This window comes from Danio rerio, chromosome 1 (genome assembly GCF_049306965.1).
Source record: "Danio rerio strain Tuebingen ecotype United States chromosome 1, GRCz12tu, whole genome shotgun sequence".
Lineage (NCBI taxonomy): Eukaryota > Metazoa > Chordata > Actinopteri > Cypriniformes > Danionidae > Danio > Danio rerio.
In genome coordinates, this window is record NC_133176.1 from 35863888 (window position 1) to 35887597 (window position 23710).

The 23710-nt window shown below is 34.7% G+C and overlaps 1 protein-coding gene across 1 annotated transcript in view; it reads left to right on the forward strand.

Moving 5' to 3' along the window:
- Positions 1-4825: 4825 nt before the first annotated feature.
- Positions 4826-23710, forward strand: part of pudp (pseudouridine 5'-phosphatase) — a 53548-nt gene continuing 34663 nt past the window's right edge. Inside the window, 3 exon segments of the mRNA NM_001020615.2 lie at positions 4826-4927; positions 5202-5420; positions 5596-5825. Coding sequence (NP_001018451.2) covers positions 4873-4927; positions 5202-5420; positions 5596-5825 — 504 coding nt within the window. The 5' untranslated portion in view covers positions 4826-4872.

The window sequence follows — 23710 nt, forward strand, 5'->3', positions numbered from 1 at the left end:
GATCAAACATGCTAACAGAAAGTAACGATTCATGTCACTAATTTATTCCACTAAAACTGTAGTTGCAGAGATACTCATATAATCAACAGAATGTTTAAGGGGTCTCAGAAAAAGAACCTGATATTCACATTTTTCTATTTCAAAATGCAATCCCCATGTGATATAGGAACATAGCACAATGTACTTCACTGGATGCACACTCTGATTGTGTGTATTCATGAAGGACAGGTCTTGTCTGGCTGGGCATTCAGTGCGACTGTGACACAACAAGTAGCTGGTACAATAGAACCAGAGCCAAGCCAGAGTGGAAAATGGTGCTACTTTCCGCTACACCCAATTAGATCTGGAATCCATAGCCTCATTAGCTGCCCCATGCTGGAGGAAAACCCCACTCACCAAACATACCTCTGCTCCTAACGAGACTCCCTCACTTTATATTGAGCTTCCAATTACCTTGTGAAATGTGGATGGTGTCCGGGCCTGCATGGTGGTTGAGACTAGGTGTCTGCTTATGTGATGACCTTTACTGCTGCTGGTTTGCAGTCAACACATAAATAAGTTTACAATAAGGGTCTGTTAGTTCATTTATTTACAAACATAAACAAAACAATAAACAGTACATTTATTACAGTACTTATTTATTTTGTTAACATTATTTAATGAAAATAAAGTGCATTAACTAATGTTAACAAGTTGGATTTTAATGATGCATTAGTAAATGTTAAACTATGATTAATACTTGCTGTACAATTATTGTTCATTTTTAGTTCATGTTAGTAAACACATGCACTAACATTAATCAATGCTTTCGACTTATTTTAATGAGGGATCTTGTCGGTCATTTGTGCTCTCCTCAATCAGCCCTTTAACCTACTAAATTCCTCACTGAGCACTCTAAGGTGGCACTCCCTATATCCTAGTACTGCTATTGTGGGCCAAATAAATATGGAATACCAACAATGTCAACATTTACACACAATTATCCCTATTTCAATAAACACATTTTACAAATTTTTCAGTTCAGCCATCAAAGTGCTCTCCACTGCAGATTAGCACTTCCACCTCTGTCAAGGATCTTCCACTATCACAGATTGCAATCTTCAGTCCTACATTCATCTATCCCAGATAAGACAAAGACTTTCAATAATCTAAACCTGAACTGAACCTCATTTCACAAGCCTGTCAAAAAAAAAAAAAAAAAAATCTTGTTTTGCAATAATTCCTGTTATATGCGCATTATCAAACATCAATTTATCAGAAAAAAAGTGTAAATATAAAAGAAGCAAGTGCTGTTAAAACCATTTTTTTCTGTGAGAAACATCCTTTCATCTTTGCATTGCTGCAGGACCCAACCAGATTTTTTTGTGGCGCAGGAATAAATGGCAGAGTAAAACTCTCGTGTCATTTAAATGAGAGCTTCGGTCTAACAATAAAGCGCTCCCAAGTCCCAACATTATTTCGCAACGGCATATCTGTGATTTCCTCGTTCCTATTGAGCAATAATAATGCAAAAATGCAAAAAATTACACTTTGCGCGATGTGATAGGCTTCAAAGTTTTACCCTTTAGCAGTCACAAGACTGGAACTTGCAGATTTAAGGCGACACTAATGTCTCATCACAAAGGGGCAAACAAAACTGACATTTAGCCTACAATCCTTGTATAACCTACAGTTTTATCTGTTATCTCTCTCTTTTGGTGGTACCCAATTTAAACATGAGATGTTGGAAACCAGATCAAAATATAGCGGGTACTGTCGGGTCGGGTAGAAAACAAGGCAGTTTGGGTGGTGGGTGAACAAAGGCTGAATACATGGTGGTAGAAGTCAGGTGTGGAATAATATCTTGCAGCAGCGGGCGGGAGCAGGTCTCAGGCAGATTTCTACTTTCATCTTAGATGCAAATCTCAAGTTGTCGGTTTAACATTTAAGCAAAAGCCCATGTTGTTAATTTGATAGCATTACCTTAGAACTATAAAATAGGTTCAAATTCACCATGCATTGATTTGTAACACCAAATGGTGTGAAACAAAATCAATAAATCAATCTGTTTTACACATTTTTGTAATATAACACTATACACAGTGTGACTTAGTGATATGTAAATTTCAAATGTAGGGAAAAAAACAAACAGCTCAATAAGCTGCATGATTGGTGGAACCAAGCAAAAAACATTTGCAGATTAATAATTTGCATAACTCACAGCAATATATCCCTTGCTTTATGGCCACTATAATAATAATAATAATAATAATAATAATGATAAAATCATAAGCTGTAAGGTGTGACATGTTATCTTATATTCAAGACAACATTTTCAAAACTGCAGTTCTTTTTTTCAATGAGGTTTGGCTGTTTGTCCACATCAAACGCAGCATCGGTTGACTGAAACTTACTGAAAACTTTAAAGATTTTCCAAAACTCATCATGATGTCAGCATGCTGTTTTTTTCTTTTCTAACTGGTTAACATGGCTGGGGTCACACCAAATGCAGATGCAAATGAGGCCACTTCCAAACGTTTGTGCCAAATGCATCGCGTATTCCATTTCGTTTGCACCGTTCCACCTTTGTTCTCGCTGACTTGCATAAAACATATTTGCAAAATTACATAATTCCTCTTTTGGTGAACCTAGCATGAAAGTGTCATTATCGCCACCTGTTGGTTTGGCATGCCCTTAACATACATCACAGTGCATTTTTTGTGTTTTCACAGAGATCTTTTTTAAAACAAAAACAGCGAAAACTCTCTTTCTAAAAAGACCTGTATATGTACAGTATGAACATGGCATTAGTTTTGTCTTTCTGTTTCCTGCTAAAGTCTAGATTGGATATGTGGCCGGTCGGAAGTGCGATACGCACATCAATATAGTAGCGTTTTTTTTTTTTATGACACTGTATAACAACAATTAATATTTTACAGTACTGTGACAGTTGGGTTTAGGGTCGGGGTGGGGGTAAACATAAAAAAAAAAAAAAAAAAAAAAACGTATTGGGTAATTAAAAAGCGTAAATAATACTCAGTACAACAACAGTTTTTACATGATGGTTGGGTTTAGGGTTGGGGTGGGGGTAGATGTTTATATAATACAATAAAAGGGAAATTTAATAAATATTATAAATAATTCTTGTTAACTTCCGGCTGGATCCATATCCAATCTAGCAACAACCCCCTATGTGCTTTGTGTGTGTGTGTGTGTGTGTGTCATGTTTTTATTGGTTGATTTAATCATGCTTCTCGTTCTTCATTGGCTGGCCTCATCATGTGTCTTGTTTCTCTGTGGTTGTGTATTTCATGTGATCATTAGCGTTATACCCTTCATGTCTCCCATATTTCTCGTCTAGCATTGTTTCATGTAACTCTGCTGTTGGCGAGGGGGTTCCTGTGTTTTTTGTGTGAGTGTGAGTGTGTGTGTGTGTGTTTGTGTATTTTTGGACAACATAATAAACTGCCCTTGGGTTTTTGTACGTTACCTTTAGTGGACTTTGTTGTATAATTATACAACGTAATTGTTTGTCTTTAAAGGAAATTTCTTTTGTAACAGCAATCTTGCAGAAGCACCACTCATGAAGCACAAGAATCTAAGTACATCAAAATGTTTACATACAAACATTTTGTTAATAAACGCATTTACAATGTTTTTTTTATTTTATTTCCTTTGCATTCCCTTCTAATGTGATAACATAATTATTATTTTTTAACATTTTTGGTTTCCCTTTTGCAGTTTCCGCTTGACTCAAACTGACATGGATGTTTGTATAAAAACGTGATGATTCATGCTAACACAGCTTGATTTTGTAAAGAGCATCTTGTTTGCTTCAGTAGAAGCAAGGAGACTGACCTTTACAAATTAGATAACATGGCAACGTCAAAATTTTCTTATCTGATTAACGACTTAGAAATAGTGAAGCATTTCTTACTCTCTCTTTCATTCATTCATTCATTCATTCATTCATTCATTCATTCATTCATTCATTCATTCTTTCTTTCTTTCTTTCTTTCCTTCTTTTGCTTTTTGAAAGAATATGATGATCCATCTATAAAAGCAGTTTCGGAGCTGTAGATAAATGAATAGGGTTAGTATAAATTAATTGGAGATAATAACTGATACACAGTGTTGATTCCCAGGCTACAGACACAAAATTAACAACATTATCCCACAAATCATGTACTGCTTTATTTCATCAGTAGGGACGCACACCAACAATTTATCCTCTTAAACGACATCACAGTGTTGTGGTGGAAATGACACTGATTCTTTGCGGCAGCTATAATTTGTATAAAAAAATAATATTGATAATAGTCTCACAATAATAACAGGCACTTTTATTTATGTCCTTTGATCGAATATATATATATATATATATATATATATATATATATATATATATATATATATATATATATATATATATATATATATATATATATATATATATATATRTATATRTATATATATATATATATATATATATATATATATTCGATCAAAGGGCATAAATAAAAGTGCCTGTTGTTAAAGAATTACCCATATAAGTTTCACATCATTCTTGTTCTTTTATTTTTATATTAAATACATTTCCCATAATCCTTTGCAACACGCATGGCAAGTTAAAGGTTGTCCTGAGTTACCACTCAAAAGCGCATCGCATGTAGAAAAGGGGGAAAGACGAAAATGAAACATTTTCATAAAAAACACTTACACTTGTTTAAACATTGTCATATATTGAAGATGGATATGAATCGAAGTACTCCTGCAATTGAGCGTGTTGATCTAAATGCAGCGTAACTTTTATCGTCCAGCAGTTTTCGCTTCTCTGTCTCTCTGTCAATGAAGTTTCCGTAGTCACAGTCGAGCTATCGTATCGCCAAAAACATGTCTTATAAACCAGTAACACACGTGCTCTTTGATATGGACGGGTTGTTACTAGGTAGGTGATAATCTGCTTAAAATAAAATATATTGAAACCTTTTTTATCCAGCTTGTTTTTCTGTTAGTGCCTGCAACAAAATCAGAAGAAAAACTAACTCTGTTTCAGTTAAAATTAAATTAATTGAGATTAAATTCAGTTTCATACCTAATTCACGCCAAAGCAAAGTCATTTATCAACAGTTTCTGTAGGCTATAAATCATTACGTTCAGCAATTCCGTTTTACTAGGCTGTACGCCGCAATATAATGTTTTAATGCATTTGTTTCTTGCAGATACAGAAAGATTGTACACAGTCTCGTTCCAGGAAGTTTGTGACAGGTTTAATAAGCAGTATACTTGGGAAGTGAAGTCCTCTGTTATGGGCAAAAAGGCTCTGGATGCTGCCAGGATTATAAGAGACAAAATTGGCCTTCCCATGACCCCTGAAGAGCTCCTAGAAGAGACCAGAAAAATTCAGGAGCGTTTGTTCCCCACAACTTCTCTGCTACCAGGTAATGTCCATGTAGACTTGAAAATTCCTGAAGATGATTTTGAAACAGAAGCAGATGTAGGGTGATGTAGTGCATCATCTTGACCATGTTTGTATCAAAGTCACCATATTGTTAAAATAAGTCAGCTCACTTTGTTAGTTTTTATTTCTGGTGTCTGTTTGCAATGTCTTTTCAGGTGTAGAAAAGCTTGTCAATCACCTACACAAGCATGGCATCCCTATTGCTGTTGGCACAAGCTCAGCAGGTCTGACCTTTGAGATGAAGACCAGCCGTCATAAAGAGTTCTTTAGCCTCTTCAGTCACATTGTGCTTGGAGATGATCCGGACGTAAAAAATGGCAAGCCACTCCCTGATACTTTTTTGGTGTGTGCCAAAAGATTCTCTCCCCCAGCCAACCCTGAACAGGTAGGATGAAGCTACTCAGCTATTGCATTCTATTTCAGTCTAGTCTAATAATTTTATGGAAGCAGTGCAGAAAAACCACAAAATCAAGGAATCAATTCGTACATGAACAAAGACATGCACAAATACAACATGAAGTATTTTGTTACATATTACAAATACATATACTTATCAAATTTATTTAAATAAAATACTAAATGCAGATTTGTGAAGTGTAGGCTTTGATTGAAATACATGTAATGTGTAAAAAAAAAAAAAAAAAAAAAAAAAAAAAATATATATATATATATATATTAGGGATGGGAAGATTAATCGATATGTATCGATACGCTGTCATGCGCGTGCACGATGCGAGTGCATCGGTAGAGCAGCAGAGGATGAATGAAATTTTGAAAGCAAATCGAGATGCATCGGTTTTTGCGAGATGCATCGGTTTTTCCGAGATACAGCTTATTTTTTTAATATAGAATGAATTTTTTTATTTATTAACAAGTGTTGTCAACCTGTTTTTGGCGCATAATTTAACCGACCTACATAAAGTATGCCTTAGCAACGGATTTGCGGATGTGTACACTTACACTACAACTCAGTGTATCAGGTGTGCGGATGAAGCTAGTGGTGCGCCCTCAGAAAGCGCGAGAAGCAAAACAAACATTTTATTCCCCACTGAGTTTTAAATCTAAAGTATGGCAACATTATGGATTTAAGGATGGACGACTTGACAGGACAGATGCAATTTGCAAAATGTGCCGCGCATCTATAAAATACGCGGGCAGTACGAGTAATATGAAATCTCACTTGAAGCGGCGCCACGGTGTTGTTGTGAAAGCATCTTCCAGTGTTCCTGCATCCCCGGCTTTCGCACTGCTTGAACTGTAGCTACCAGCTCCAAAAGTGGTGAGAAAAGCATTGAAAGTTTTTTTTTCCATGCGCAAAAGTTTTGTGCGCTCTACGCCAATAACGGATGTTATTGCATTGTTCATCTGCAGGGCCGGAGCAAGCTGAACTGCTGCTCTAGGCAGAGGACGATCACGCCGCCCTCAACCCCAATGTGAAAACGAAAGTGACCGGTTATGAAAATGAAGTGACGTGTCGTGGACCTCTATTCTGCCGCCTTATGCTCGGATATAACTGAGGACGCGCGGGTGTCGCGGACCTCTATTCTTCCGCCCTATGCGCGGATATAACTGAGGACGCGCGGGTGTCGCGGACCTCTATTCTTCCGCCCTATGCGCGGATATAACTGAGGACGCGCGGGTGTCGCGGACCTCTATTCTTCCGCCCTATGCGCGGATATAACTGAGGACGCGCGGGTGTCGCGGACCTCTATTCTTCCGCCCTATGCGCGGATATAACTGAGGACGCGCGGGTGTCGCGGACCTCTATTCTTCCGCCCTATGCGCGGATATAACTGAGGACGCGGGTGTCGCGGACCTCTATTCTGCCGCCTTATGCGCGGATATAACTGAGGACGCGCGGGTGTCGCGGACCTCTATTCTTCCGCCCTATGCGCGGATATAACTGGGTGTTGCGGACGCCGCCCTCTCTATACTGCCGCACTAGGCGGTTTTAAACACCTCCTCCTGTTAATTTTTATTTAATTATAATAATAATAATAATGATAAAAATAATGGGTGTCACGGTGGCACAGTGGGTAGTTTGACCACCTCACAGCAAGAAGATCGCTGGTTTGTTATATTTTTATTAGCCTGTTGTTTACAGTGACAGTGATGTTTCAAAGCAGCATAACACTGCTAGTTCACCACCTTAAGTTTTGAATATTCAGCAAAATATATTGGCAAAATATATCTTTGTAAAACTTGTTTTCATAGTTAAAGTTAAATCACAATTCTTGTTGTGCAATGCTCAACCTTTATGTTGAAAGAGTGCAAATATATATATTTTAATATATATTGCACTTATACATTCTGTTTATCTTGAAAATACTTAAATAATATGTGCTATAGGTTCTAAAATGGCCCTCTACTGTAAACTGACACTCTGGCTCTGAGAGAAGAGCCAGTTTGTAAAAAAAGTCTTGGTTTTGCTTGGTTAATAAATAATCAAACTCATTCAATGGCACAGCATCCTCTTTCACATCATCTCATAAACTTGATTTAATTAGTTAGTGCTGAATTATCGCATCGTATCGTGATATGGGTGTGAATCGTATCGTGTCGCATCGCAATATGTCATAAATGTATCGCTAATATATCGGATCGTATTCTTTGTATCGAGATGCGTATCGGATCGGCATTATAGCTTAGATGCCCAACCCTAATATATATATATATAAACAATTTACAAGCAGTTGTTTCATCATAAGCAGTGGGCACTATGCAGTGTCATTGCTTTTTTGCTTATGATGCTATAATGATGACAATCTTCACATCTGGTGTCTCTGTGATTCTGCATTTGGCTGTTATTGGGCAGAGATAGAAACTGCATCGGATACTTTTTTACTTCGTTAAAACGTTATTGCAGATCAATGCTTTATTTCTCATGTTGTCAAAAAATGTAAGCTTTACTTTGTCATATACAGAATATGTGTTAGATTTAGATGTTTATAAGAGAAATATTTTTGTAAAGAAGATATTTTTAATATGTTTTTACAGATCTTTGACTTCGGACATATTTTCCAGATTGAATAAATTTTAAAAATGTGTGCATGTATGTACAGTAGGTTGGCAATTGAAAAAGTGTAGCTTGCTATTTTGGTGGCAACAATGAAGTTTAATTGCTGTTAGCAAAGAATAATTAGCAGCTAAATCATCTAATGCTATTAGATACAAACATACAGTAATTTTGCTAACAAGCTAAATGCATTCATCAGCTAGCACAGAACATTATGCAAGTTTTTGAGCATCACAGCTAACTTGCTAATTTCTGTTTTTTTTTGTCCTATAATAGCATTCACTGAGTATATTGTTTTACATTCTAAGCTCCAAATCAGTAGCTTTGTTTATTTCAGTTCGCAACCAGCACACTTAATCTAGAAGGACTTGTGTGATTTAAGAGCCAAAAGTAGATTTAGTGATCTTTTTAAAGGGATATTTCACCCAAAAATATAAATGACCTCATCATTTTCTCTCCCTCGTGGTTTTAAATCTTTGAGCTTGTTTCTTCGGTTAAGCACAAAATAATAACTTTTAAAGAATGCTGGTTGCTGGTACCCATCAATTTTCATACTCTAGCAATAATTAATAAAAATAAAAATAATTTGTTAGTCAATGGGTCACAGAAACATTTTTTTTGTTCACCAAAATAAAAGAACTCAAATACTGTAGGTTTAGAACAAGTGAAGGTTGAGTAAATCATTTAATTTCTTTGGGTGAACTGTCACTTGATGATCAAATTTATTTGATTATTTGACAATAAAATGACCTATTAGATTATGTATTAACAACAGGGATGGGAAAAAATACATAAAAAATGTATTTAAAAATAAAATACCAGATAACTCAGTTTTACATCTATCAAAATAAACTTTAAAATTCAGCAGCCAAAAATGTATCAAAATAAAATACTCTATTTTGTAATTTGAAAATACTACAAAATACGTTTACATGGGAGTATAAGGCTTCTTTGCAAACCTTTTATCAATGATATATTCAATCAACCTCTTCACCATGAAACTGATTTAAGGAAGTAAACAATGTTTGACAGCAACAGCATTTCTCTAAGTTAAAGTCAGCTTCTCTGCCAACTCATTCACCTCTACTCCTGTACATGAGGAGGTATTCATAAACTTGTTTCTTTTTGATTTTAGTATCGATTTTGTACAAATTTTATACAGTAAGTCATGCTCTTGAGTTGCATCCTAAAAGTACAGTATATCTCTTTATTTAGTTTCCATCTAGTGCGTGGCCAGTAAAATTAAGACCATCTCTTAACAGTTTTATATATTTTGAAAGGATGATATTTGAAGAGGTTATTTATTGATTTTTTTTTTTTAGTTTTTTGCAATTGAAATCTTCAATACTTAATTTAAAAACTGCCATTTGAAACAGCCAATGAAGTATTGTAGGTGTCGCCACTGTATTTTAATGTTGTTAATGTCTTATTTTCTTACCATCTATTGTACATCAGCAATTCATCAAAAACTACTATTTTTTTGTTTCTCATTCTCCCAAAATTTTTTCAGTTTTTCTTTAATTGGAAGAGTCTCAGTTTAACCCCTTAGTACACACTATTGCACCATCTTTAGGTGTTTTTTTAATTTTTAAACTTCCAGGGCTGAGAATGATAATGGTTTTATGCTAAAGTCTCCATATTCCTGTTTTTGGTCTGAAATTTAATTTCGACTCATTTCTTAAGCAAAGATGCAAATGCATTGTACAGTATGCTACCATTACATATTACTGGTCTTAGCATTGTGCAGTGTTATTTTTTTAATGATTGTGGACTTGCTCCCAAATCTACTCCTGCCACTTGCCTGTTATTTTCTTTATGCGCGTTGCACATTTCCATCCATGAGCCAAGCATTGGACACCTTTTTCAATATTAATTAGTTTATTGTTCTGATCTCAAACCTAGGCAAATAACTGAGAAAGCACCAATCAGAGGCCACATTCTTATATCATCTTGTAGACTTCTTACAAAGTATTTTATAGTATCTTAAAAATACAAAACACTAAAGTATTTTGATACAAGATATTAACCCATTTTCATAAACTCCATAAAATACAAGTTACAAAATACTATATTGTATTTGAAATTCTTGTGTCATAAATACTGGCCATCCCTGATAAACAAAATACAGTCTATCAAGCTATAATTATAATAATTATTACATCTGACTATTTTTTATTTGGCCCAGGACTATACAAATTACGAAATTATTTACAAATTCATTAATTTTCCTTCAGCTTAGTCCCTTATTTATCTGGGGTCACCACAGCGGGATGAACTGCCAAGTATTCAAGAATATGTTTTATGCAGTGGATGTCCTTCTAGCCATGATTTACAAATTTAAATATTTGAATGCATATTTTAAATACACAATTAAAATAATTCTAATCTCCAGTTACAAAAATATTTATTATGTCAATAATATTAAAACACACACATACAAAAGCTGTTTAAATATGTTGTTTGCAAGTTCAGCATGTCTGTGTAAATGACTAGAATAATCTATCACTATATAGTGAACTCCTAAAGGGCTACTCTATTTTCTTTAATTTCCATTCACAGGAGTGAAGCTGCCAAGTTTGCATGCTGGCTGCCACCTCATTAGTTTATTGTTCTGATCTCAAACCTAGGCAAATAACTGAGAAAGCACCAATCAGAGGCCACATTCTTATATCATCTTGTAGACTTCTTACAAAGTATTTTATAGTATTTTAAAAATACAAAAATACAAAACACTAAAGTATTTTGATACAAGATATTAACCCATTTTCATAAACTCCATAAAATACAAGTTACAAAATACTATATTGTATTTGAAATACTTGTGTCATAAATACTGGCCATCCCTGATAAACAAATAGATACAAAATCTTGTATCAAAAATTTTTGACAATACCTAATCAAGTACAAACAGTAGCTGCTGTTGAAAAGGCAACTGCCTAGCAAGAGTAGATTTGGACATCAGGAGCATACCTAAATAGTTTACTGACATCTTGAAGTATGATGGTATGCTTAATTAAAGGCACTGGTTTCCTCACAAGCTTGGTTAAGAATTGATTTTTGAGCTGGTTTAAGAAACTGTATATTGCTGTTGGTTGTTCTGCTTAATGAGGTGTGGTTAAAATAATTGAAAGATCTTATGCATCACAAATTAGTGTACTCTCAGTGCTAGGTTGTGGCTGGAAGGGCATCTGCTGCGTAAAACATGTGCCAGAGAAATTGGTGGTTCATTGTGCTGTGGTGACCCCTGATAAAACCAAGGACATATTAAGAGAGTGAGATCTTATGCACTACTGTTGTAAAATAAACCTTTTATTAACTAATGATGCATTGAATTTATAAAAAGGACATTAAAAACAATAATAATAATATTATAGAAGATTTATTATTGAAAAACTAATTTTTTTATCTTTCTAATAATTCTTATTAAAGAATTACAAGCAAACAAACAAACAAACAAACAAACCCTTTATTAACATACACATATAATATCTAATGTGGAAAAATAAATAAATATTGTGAATACTTTTAATTTCACACGTTTATTTCTTATCAAATAAAGCATTGCTCATTATAAGAGACTTGGTCTTTTCTGTCATTCATTCATTCATTCATTCATTCATTCATTCATTCATTCATTCATTCATTCATTCATTTTCTTTTCGGCTTGGTACCTTTATTTATCTGGGGTCACCACAGCGGAATGAACCGCCAACTTATCCAGCATATGTTTTTACACAGCGGATGCCCTTCCAGCTGCAACCCATCACTGGGAAACATTCATACACACTCATTTACACAAATACTCTACGGACAATTTAGCCTACCCAATTCACCCATAGTGCATTTCTCTGGAAGGTGGGGGGAAACTAGAGCACCCACGTGAACACAGGGATAACATGCACACTCCACACAGAAATGCCAACTGACACAGCCGAGGCTCGAACCAGCAACCTTCTTGCTATGAGGCGAACATGCTACCCACTGCACCACCGTACAGCCCCAGTCTTTTCTGTCAGTTTTGATCAATTTGATATGTCCTTGCTGAATAAAAACTGCCACTGTGTGGTCACTCTTTCAGTCACCAGAGCCCTTCAAGAACATCAAGGACCAGGTCTCACTTTATTAGATATTTAAAAAGATTAGTAAAGTCAAATTCAGTGGTCTTTGTTTGCCATCACCCAAAATCCAATTAACCTCAATGGCAGACTGTTTTCATCTGTTTATAATTCTAGTTGTTTAAAATTAGTAGTTGATGCACCTCTTCCCTAATCTTTTACTTTCTTCTGCAAGTCATCAGCAGCTAATTAGCAACTTTAAACCCAACTGTGGTATGAGAAAATTAGCTAGCATTTTTTTTCTTTCTTTCTGTAACCAGCTCAACTGAATGTTTGCCTTCTCCATTCTTGTATGCCTTAATATTAAAATACAAATGAAAGCACCATCAATTTATTTGAAAATCTGTATAGTGAGACAAACCATTCAAAGCTGCTTGTTCCTGTAAGTATGAAGCCACTCATTTTCTTTTTAATTGCCTCACATGATGCTTGCTAACGTCTAGCAGGAAATAATCAATTACAAATAGGGATTAACTAGGATGAATGTTTCATTTTATACTGCCATAAAACTTGTCCCTGAAAAGAAAGGTAAAAGTGGGCATTGAAAGGATAGAAGAGAGTGCCAGAAAGGACATACAGGAATTGACTTGTTTCTTTTGTCCTTGAAAGAATTATATGTGAATGTTTATTCTATTATTATTATTTTGTTCTGTTCTTGGATCAACTTCCTCTAGCACAGTTATACCCTTAATAAGGGAGAAAATAAGGACTTGAGCTCGAAATTGAAAACAGAGGTCGCACTTGAAAATTATTTATATTTCAGGCATCTTGCTGTTCATATTATGTACTCTGCAGAATTATTCAGTATATGTTGTTCTCTATTTTTGTCAAGCACTAAAGCACAAATAACATTTTTTTTGACAAAATTGGGCAATTATTCTGCAATTTAAACAGTCTTTCAGGCATTTCTTAAAATTTTGTCCTAACCATCCCATTCCTTACAAAGTAACAACCACAGAAAATAAAGGGGAAATAATAAAAACATCCACAATCATAGTCCAATCTCAAAAACTTTAGGTTGACAATATAGTTCAAAAGCTGTCTTTTTTTAAAATATAATGCTATGTGTCAATGCTAATGTGTCTGTGTGGGGGAGCATTCATTTATTTGTACAATCGTTCATGCATCCGTTCATCCATCCATCCATCCATTCATGTCCTGTCCAATTAATGAGCTTTATCTATTCAATATTTATTTTGTTCACATATATAAATATTTTATACATTTTTATTTTATTGTATTTCATTTTCAACAGGCTATAGCTATAAGCACAGCAAATTGTAGTTTATTTTTTAGCTTTGTGATTGGTGAAATAGTGTGTTTTTCAGGAATACTTTGTGGTCCTGTTCATTATAGACATCCGTTTAGCCTCTCCAGTTCTCAACAATCTTGAGAGTTTCACAGGATACTCCTAAACGAAAGACAATAAGGATCTTCTGGCAGTGTCTTAAAAACAGCCATCATTTCAAGTAAATAGCTGTAATATGGCTACTTCAATGTAACGATACTAAATAAGCAACACTTAAGCTGACTCCGGTGAAGTCAATCTTAAATGGAAGATCTTTGACCAAGCCAGCATTATATTTATTTCTTTTCTTTTCTTTTCTTTTCTTTTCTTGTCAATATCATATTTAAGTCTACATATTGTTTATTTATTTAATTTAATATTTAATTAAATACTTTACTTATTTCCTTTTTAACTTAAATTTTATATTAAAACAAAGTAAAAAAATCAACTTGTGTTTTGTGACTGATTTGGTATAATGGCAATCCTCACAAGCACTCCAAATTTCTCCAGTTTATTGTAGGTTTAGCTAATGGCTTAGCTAACATTTATTTATTTTAGTTTAGGTGCTGCTTGGCAAAAATAATAATAATAATAAATAAATAAATAAAAAAAGCAGAAAAAAAATCTTTTGTACAGACTAGCTCTATTGAGCGTCTTCCAGCATCACAGTCCACTGGCAGGGTCACTTGAGACACAACGCTAAAATACAGATCTAATGCTCCACTGCCATTGACTTACAGCACAATTGACTGCTTGAGATCCCTTGAGACAGTGCTCAAATCTAGAAAAGAAGTTTATCAGCATGGGCTCGTACGGGTTTTCTGGACTACAGTGCGTCTTTATGAACTACTTTAAATACAAATTGTATTTTTGGGGAAAATATTTATTTAAATATGTATGAAATTTTCCCAAAGTTTTTTTCATAAATGTTCATAGCTTTCTCATGCACTTTTTCTTTAAATTATATATCAACATTTATGAGTTATTTATAACGTTCAAAGGTTATGTTGGTGCAGATTTTAAAGAAACTGAATGGATTTTTTTATTTATTTTATATTTTTTGCTGCAGTTTGTAATTTTTTTTTTTTTATTAAAAAAAAAAAAATTCCATGCCTTATTTACTTTATTTATGTTACACATATGGGCATCACGGTGGTGCAGTGGGTAGAATGATCACCTCACAGCAAGAAGGTCGCTGGTTTGATCTCTGGCTGGGTCAGGTGGCATTTCTGTGTGGAGTTTGAATGTTCACCCATGTTTATGTGGGTTTCCTTTGGGTGCTCCGGTTTCCCCCATAGTCCAAAGAATTGAATAAGCTAAATTGTCTGTATTGTATAAGTGTCTGTGTGAATGCAAGAGTGTATGGGAGTTTCCCTGTGCTGAGTTGCCGCTGGAAGGGCATTTGCTGTGTAAAACATATGCTGGATAAGTTGGTGTTTTTTTCTGTTGTGGCGACTCCTGATTAATAAAATGACAAACAAAATGAATGAATAGATGAATGAATGTTGCACGTACACTACATTTACATGCACTTTGATATCATTCCAAACAGATTATATAACTTCTTTGTAAGAAACATCTTTTCTTTTTTGGGAGCTTTGAAAGCTCTCGTTGCCAGAATATGATACAGGTTTGAAACAGCATGAATAAATGATAACATAAGGTCACTGGTGGTGAAATAAATCATTAAGCTATTTTACAGACAGGTTGTAGTAGCACATGGTTTCTCTATATTTGAGTATCAGTGTCCTTTTTCTATTTAGTATTTTTATACATTTCCTCTTTACAGCTAGATCCCTTACATTAAGGGCATTTTCACACATGGATGTATTTGCTTTGTACTGAAAAAGGGATTGGAATTGTCCAACTGTTACAATGCTTTAATTTATTCTTCATTTGATTTGCATTTACAAGACATCATTTCTAAATTGATAAAAAAAAAAAAAAAAAAAAAATATATATATATATATATATATATATATATATATATATATATATATATATATATATATATATATACTGTATATATATATATACTGTATATATATATACTGTATATATATATATATATATATATATATATATATATATATATATATATATATATATATATATATATATTAAAAAATCATTAAATTGGTCAGAGGCTCACCTGTTTCAGTATTTCACTCATTTTCGGTCATCATATTTATTGTGGCTTTTTAAATAGATGTTACTGTATTAACTTATCATTGTGATCAATAATCAGAGATTTGCCGTATATGTCTTAGCTGTTCAGCAGGAGTCTTCTACCTACCAAATCTCAGTTGGCTATTTCACTTCTTATTGGCTCCAGGTTAACCCAATATTGTGTCAGGTATTAGGAAAACAAATACTGCTATTTTTTCTCACTGTGTATGCATTAACAGTATTCAAGCAACTAGGCAAAGTCCAGCTTCATCGTGTGATCTCAGACAAATGGTTTTGACTGGTATGTCACATTTGGGCGTTGCAGTGGTGCAGTGGGTAGCACGATTGCCTCACAGCAAGAAGGTCACTGGTTCGAGTCTCGGCTGGGTCAGTTGGCATTTCTTTGTGGAGTTTGCATGTTCTCCTCGTGTTAGCTTCGGTTTATATGGGTGCTCTGGTTTCTCCCACAGTCCAAAGACATGCTGCCAGGTATAGGTGAAATGGGTGTTTTGCAGCAGCTGGAAGGGCATCCGCTGCATAAAACATTTGCTGGATAAGTTGGCAGTTCATTCCACTGTGGCGACCCCAGATTAATATGGGACTAAGTCAAAAAGAAAATGAATGGATGTATGTTCACATACACTTAATCAATATGATTCTAAAAGGTTCAACAACAACAACAAGCAAGGTATGAAAGCATGGTGAGGCCTGTTGCAGTTTCTAATGTGAACTTTAACACTCAGATTAGAAGTCAATCTGCATTGGACAAACAATTTATCAAATAAAATGTGTTGCATAAAAAGGAGCAATCAGCAAGAGTCATCTCATGAGTTATGAATTATGCCTCTTTATCTTAAAATTTTACTAATTTCTTATTAACAAATCATTGATTTTTGCACTAACTGAATTACATTTTTTTTTATTTAACATTTTTTTTATTTAACACACAATTTTATTTAATATTTGCAGAGATTAAAAAAAACCCTATGTGCCATTTATTTTTTTTTATTTTTTTCTAAATTGAGCATTTTCCTCAGCTTTGTATGTTTGTTTTCAGTTATTTAACTTTAAAGGCTTTGATAAAACTATCTGCTTTTCTCTTTTTAGACCAGATATGTCCAAAACTCATTAAATTGCATGATGAAATATAATTGTGTTCTTGTTACTAAATAATAAATTAGGGCTGGGCGAAATTGCAAAAAAAAAATATTATGTTTCTTATCGTTTAATATCGATAATTATTGAATTAAAAAAATAAATAAATACAATTTTTTTATGTTTCTCCCAAGACTATGGCAGATTTTTCTCTGACTCCTCTAACTGAAGCTTTGAACAGTAGGCTACTCTTGCACTTCCTCCATTATTATTGGGCGTCTCATATCTTCCCATTGTGCAAAGCCCACTCTCTGCTTTTTCGCTGATCCACTGCCATGTCCCACTATACACCCGCAACTGACCTGCAATTAGCTAATTATAATGTATTTTTTATTACCCGACCTGCAGTTTATCCGTAGCGCCCGCAGATATAACCGCCATTTACCGCCATTTACACATCACTAAAGGGAGGAAAAAATACAACCTTTACAGCTACAACCGTAGTTTCAGACAAAACTGCAGTGTATTTTACTGCTGAATATGTCATGTAAAAACACTGTACAAACACAGTATATGTATATTTTTTCATTAATTTAAATGGAAACCATATCTATCTAAATGAAAACTTAATCAAAAATGAGCATCACTATGTCTGTGTCTGTACAGAGATCAAGCCTCTCACCTGAGAATGTAGACATTGTGCTGTTCTTGAAGAAGAACCTAAAACTTAATTAAATATTCCAAATGTCCTTAGACAGGACAAGCCTGTTTATCTTTCACTAGCCTACACTGCAGTTATTTATTTAACTTTAGTTTACTTAGTTAAGATGGCTGCACTAAAAATAATATATTTTTTTTCTGATTAGTCTATATTGGAGGTATTTATTTTATTGTTGTTGTTTACTGGGGTATCCTGACTGTACTAAAATGTGAAAACTGAAAATTCTGTGACCATTAACTCGCCTTTACTTCCAAACCGGGTTGTTCCAAAACGGGTTTATATATTTTTTTTCTGATGTTGAACAATAATATCCAATAACTTGTAGTTAATGCCTTTGGTTGTTGAAAACTTGAACAGTAAATGCTGAATTAAGATTGTTCTTTTGTTTATTATTTATTATTTATATTGTCAGACAGCTAAAACATTTCACTAAATGTGTTAAATCAGCTGCACAAAGCGTTTGGCATACTGAAAATCTTGTAAAATTGATAGATATAAAGATTTTACGTTTATCGTGATAAATATCGATATCGACTGATACGAAAAAAAATATCGTGATAATTTTTTTTGCCATATCGCCCAGCTCTAATTTGGGTTATTCTTAAATTTGATGTAGCTTCTGGTTAATATTAAATTTACCAAAAGGCTCCTCTAATATCCAACTGGTTCATATTTTTATCCCTTTTAAATTCATGCATTTCTTTTGTATTATCTCTTTAAATTAGCTGTCTTCACCGTTCACAGTGGACACTAAAGGGTTTGTTAATCCTTTGCATTCACGAACTGAATAATGATCTACTAACTGTGGGAGTTGACTCACAGGTAGAGGCCAATTGTCTCCTTGTTAAATCAGTTGTTTTTCCATCTGTGCAATCTTAGAACTCCTGCCACACAGGGACTGTGTAGTTAAGCAAATTGAATTTATAGTTTCCTTTACATAGGTTCATTTCGACACTGTGTCTGTCCCTTTGGTGCAGTGATTGTCTGAAGACTGCAATGAATTTATATACACCGATAAACAGCAATGTACTGGCAGATAGCAGTTGCATTGCCCACTGAGATGTTTTTTTCATCACTAATGTTGCCATAATTAGATGTCATATTACTTGATTTATTTTCTTGTAAATGCACACATGTGCTATTCTCACTGGGCGCAACTGTCAGACATGGATCTGTCACATGTTTACATATACAAATAGAAGGAGATCATAGTGTGCGTAAGGAATTGCTTTTGATGGGTTTGAAGCAGACATTTATATTTTGTGCATGCAGATATCCTATTTTCTCTTCAAAAATAGTCTAATACCACTAATCTACTGGTGAACTTTTCATAAAGTAAAATTGTGAGAACTGATTATTAATATTTAAAATAAATAAATAAATCCCTGTGCAAACTTGGTTTCTAGCAGTAATCTGACCTTCAGACATATTTCTTCAGGAAGAAAAGTCACCTCTAGATACAATCTTATACTTTCTTTAGATTTTATGTGTTTTTCATCTTATCTATTAACTCACGTGATCTTCACCATTTAGTGAATATGATGGTGTTCTGTAGTGTTACACAGTGTTCTCATTTTATTTTGAGTGAAAAAACAAACAAACAAAAAAAAAAAAAACGATGCGTTATGCATGTTGCGTGCCTTGGTTTAATACTTAATAGCTTTTCTAACCACCCACACTGTGACAATTTTAAGATGAAGGTGCTTTGGCATTCTTTCGTTATAAGGAAATAAAGATTACTGCATGCATTAGCAATCCATGCAGAGCAGCAGCCCTTCTCTGCATGGATTACTAATCCGATGGCCTCTGATTTTGCAGGAATTTCTAACATGACTGCACAGGCATATTTAGAGATGAGAGTGATGGAAGAAATCTTAAAGAGCCTCTATTATACAGGAAATAGGGTCATATATTGGTTGTACGGGTCTCCAACAATAGTCTAAAATGCATGCAAGGTCAAGCCCAGCTACTCCCATATGAATGGTTCAGATATTCATTTGTTCCCAAACCCCTCCTTAGCATGAAGCTAATCTGCGCTGATTGGACACTTCCCTCCTCAGAGGACACAACACCAAAACATTTAATGACAGAGAATGCACTTTCGGGTTGGGGGCGGTGTGATTGCCTTTCAGCTAGAGCGCCAGTTCAGCTTGCTGGGTGCAAAATAGACAACACACCTCACCTGAACTATTTTGAAACGTGACCGTTGCATTTGGGTATTAACAGCTGACGGCCTGTAAACAAAGTGGCAAGCGTCTCGTTTTCAACATGGCTTTACTCGCGATATGAGAATATAGCGAGTTAACCTGATACAGTACACACGATTACAAGTAACAAAACACAACTAAATACATAATTTGCAAGCTAAAGTACACGAGGCAACAATTTTAATCGCACGTACTTACACTTGTGAAATGGAGGAAGAAACAAACTGATCCATGCTCTGACAGTCTTTACTGATCCTTCCTTTTACAAACAGCCGATGAAGTCTTCTTTGTGAGCATGTAGTTTCCAGAAGCACTCGAACTGCTCAGGACTGGGCTATAATGCTGAGGTTTCATCTTTGGATAGAGACTCACAAATATACATCTGCTCAGCGTGACTTCATTTGACCGGCGTCTTTGTGTGTGTGGCTTTTTTTCTGTGTTAGTAGGCGGGGCCGCAGGTTTCAAATCTCATGGGTTTGCACACGCAACTACTTGTGTTTTGTAGTCGAGTCATCGCAAAACACCTAATGACTCGTTATCAAGACGACTCGTTTGAAGCACTATGAGTCGACTCTTTTATAGATAAATCATTAGTTTTAAACACTGTACACTTACAGATTTAAGTCTTAGCTGGATATTTCACTTAACTTAGAGCGGTGTTACACACTACATGAAAGGGCATTTTCAAAAACCCATAATATGGGCTCTTTAACTGGTAATCTTTTACTATCTTTGCCCCCGCATGAAAAAAAAAATGGCCTACGTTCCTATTTTTGCTTACTTTAATTGTTCAGTGTCATAAGACATGCTCTGTCCTTATTGATGATTACTGAGTGCAGATTAACAGATGCAGACAATACACATAAAAAGTGTTACTTGTGTGAAGGAATTGATATTGCTTAGAGAAACTAGTCATACGCGATTTTGAGTATGCAAACTTATGTCGATAGTGCTGCAAAAAGGGGCAGGATAAAACAAGATGAAATGATTGATAAATCGTATTAACTTTCTGTACAGAAGGGTCATGTTTTGATCTTCTGTTGCTCTTATGCATTCACATGTCATGAATTTGCAGGTCAGAGTTCAACAAGCTTTGAAAGACAGCAACATGCAGAACCTGTCTGCATGAGCTTGCAGTTCTGTTCTGCAGCAATCACATGCATATGTAATGGAAATCAATGGGACGAAAAGTGTAATGTGACCACAGCTTAAGAAGCGAGGGGACAATTTTAAATGAGTATTTAAGTCCTCATAGAATAGATTACTTCTTTGCCATTTGGATTAGAGCTTAGATTAAGCCCAAAATAATTTTACTCAATCCTACCCAAGACCATGCACCTTATGTCCAAGCCAGACCCGATCCAACACACTAACTGTAATTATGAGCCCGAGCTGATTTAAACTTGACTATTTTGTTAATACGTGAACTGTTATAACAGACGTTTTCAACTGCAATTCTGAGCTGTTTGAACTACAGAAATTAGTTTAGATTTATCTTACCTTGCTCTCAGGGGTATGTTTGAAGAAGTGACAAAAAGGGCCATTGAAGATCATCCTTTCTGCAAACCTTACAACTTTCCAGTTTTTACAGGGATTCTCCTGTTTTTTTTTTTTTTTTACCTTTCTATCCTGCTATCATCCCGCTTAAGCATTTTACTACATATTTCTATTAAAAACTAGAAGTAGCATCAAAGAGCCAATCTTGAATGTGGCAGTCTAATTGCAAGAGCTTTTCTGGAGAATTATACTTTTGCGTTATTTTGGCTTGAAAACACGACAAAATTCATATAAAAAAAGCTTCATTTATTATGCAAACTCTAAATCAGTTGTACTAAATGTTTCACACCGCACATGCCAGAAGTTGCGGGCCTTGGTGCAGATGAAAAGTAAAAAAACAAAATGTGTCTTTACATAAACAAATAGATAGGTAACTAGATAGAATAGAGGTGGATCGATCTGTGGAGCAGCCACCGATCAGCTTCGGGCTGCAAGCGCAGTTGCAAATGGTGTGAAAGGACACGCTCCATGTAAAGACACTGTTCTCAGATCAGCTTCTGTACACATGATTTGAAGATGAGCGAAAATGGATGCATTGGGATTTGGGTCTGTTTTTTAAACAGACAAATACATTTAATAATATGTAAACTTATTCATCTTGCCGTTTATTTTAAACACAAATAATTAGTCTTAAATTAACACAAACAGTATGAAAGTAATCCATTGCTTTCATTATAGATTTGGCAATTAGGCTAATTAAGTACTGACTAAAAAAATAAACCAAATTCTTAATCATGGCCTGGCTCGGGCTGAAGATGGTGGCAGGGATTTTTTTTTGAACTTCCGTCATAGTTTGGGACGGGTCAAGTCTGGGTTGGGGCTCGCGCAGAAAATCTGAACTCTAAATTATATAATACCAGTAAATTAGAACTCAGTGTAGGATTAGGAAGATAATTCCACCAGTGAAGAACAGTTATTGAAAAGGTTCTGGTAAGTGATTTAAAGCCTCTATAACCTCTTTAGCCAGTAACCAGTACCGACAGAAACAGAGAGGTGTGACTTTGGCTCATTGAAGACCACACAAGCTGCAGTGAACTGCACTGGATCATTTGAAGACGTTTAAGGGTGCAAGACAGGAGTCAAGCCAAAAGAGCATTAAAGTAGTCCAGACTAGAAATGACAAGAGACTTGACCAGAATTTGTGCAGCATGATTAGTCATAAAGTGTCTGATCTCTCTGATGTTGAAAATTGAAAACCTGCTTAAGTGCTGTATTTGCAATGTGCTATTTGAAGGAAAACATTTTCTTTAAGTTAGTGAATTAATTAAGCTTCTATTATAGTATGTATGTGGGACTTTTTAACATGGTCTATACAGATTACGTTCTGTGTGTTGCTAAGCATTGATACACATACAGGTCTCCACCAACCATCTGTTTACAGCTTGTCTGAAATTTATTCAGCACCACCCAAAGAGGCATAAGGTCTGCTTAATTGTATCTTTTGTAATCTATTGTGTATATTGTTAAATGCACATTTTCATTGTGTCATATCATTCAGCTCTTATTGTGATTTTTTTTTTTTTTTTTTTGCAGTAAAGGAACAGCAATAAACTTTATTACACTTAATCTATTTATGCTGATGTTTATTTCTGATAGTATGCTGATGGTGATACTAATTACTGGCTGTGTTTAAATACATGTTAAAAAAAAAAAAAAGTCTTTTAAATATTAAGTCTCTCCCAGTTGTCGAGTTTCTCTGGTGGATTAAAGATAGCTAGCTAAAACAAACCTCTCTACCTTTAAAAAAAAAAAAAATTAATAAGGAATATATTTTACATATTATTATTTATATTATTTTATATTATATATTAATAAGGTATATTTTTTGACATGAACAGTGGTGGAAAGAGTACTAAAAAGCATACTTAAGTTAAAGTACCATTACTTGCCTAAAAATGTAGTGTGAGTAGAGTAAAAGTATCTGTTGTAAATATTACTCAAAGTAGGAGTAAAAAGTAGCCCTTTTAAAAGTACTCACGAGTAGTGAGTAGTGAGTATTATGCTGTTAAAAGTTGATGCATTTACATGTAATTTGTGCATGTGTGTGTAGGCCTAACATTCTGTAGTGCATTTAGTTATTGCCCAGCAGGCTCACAATGTCA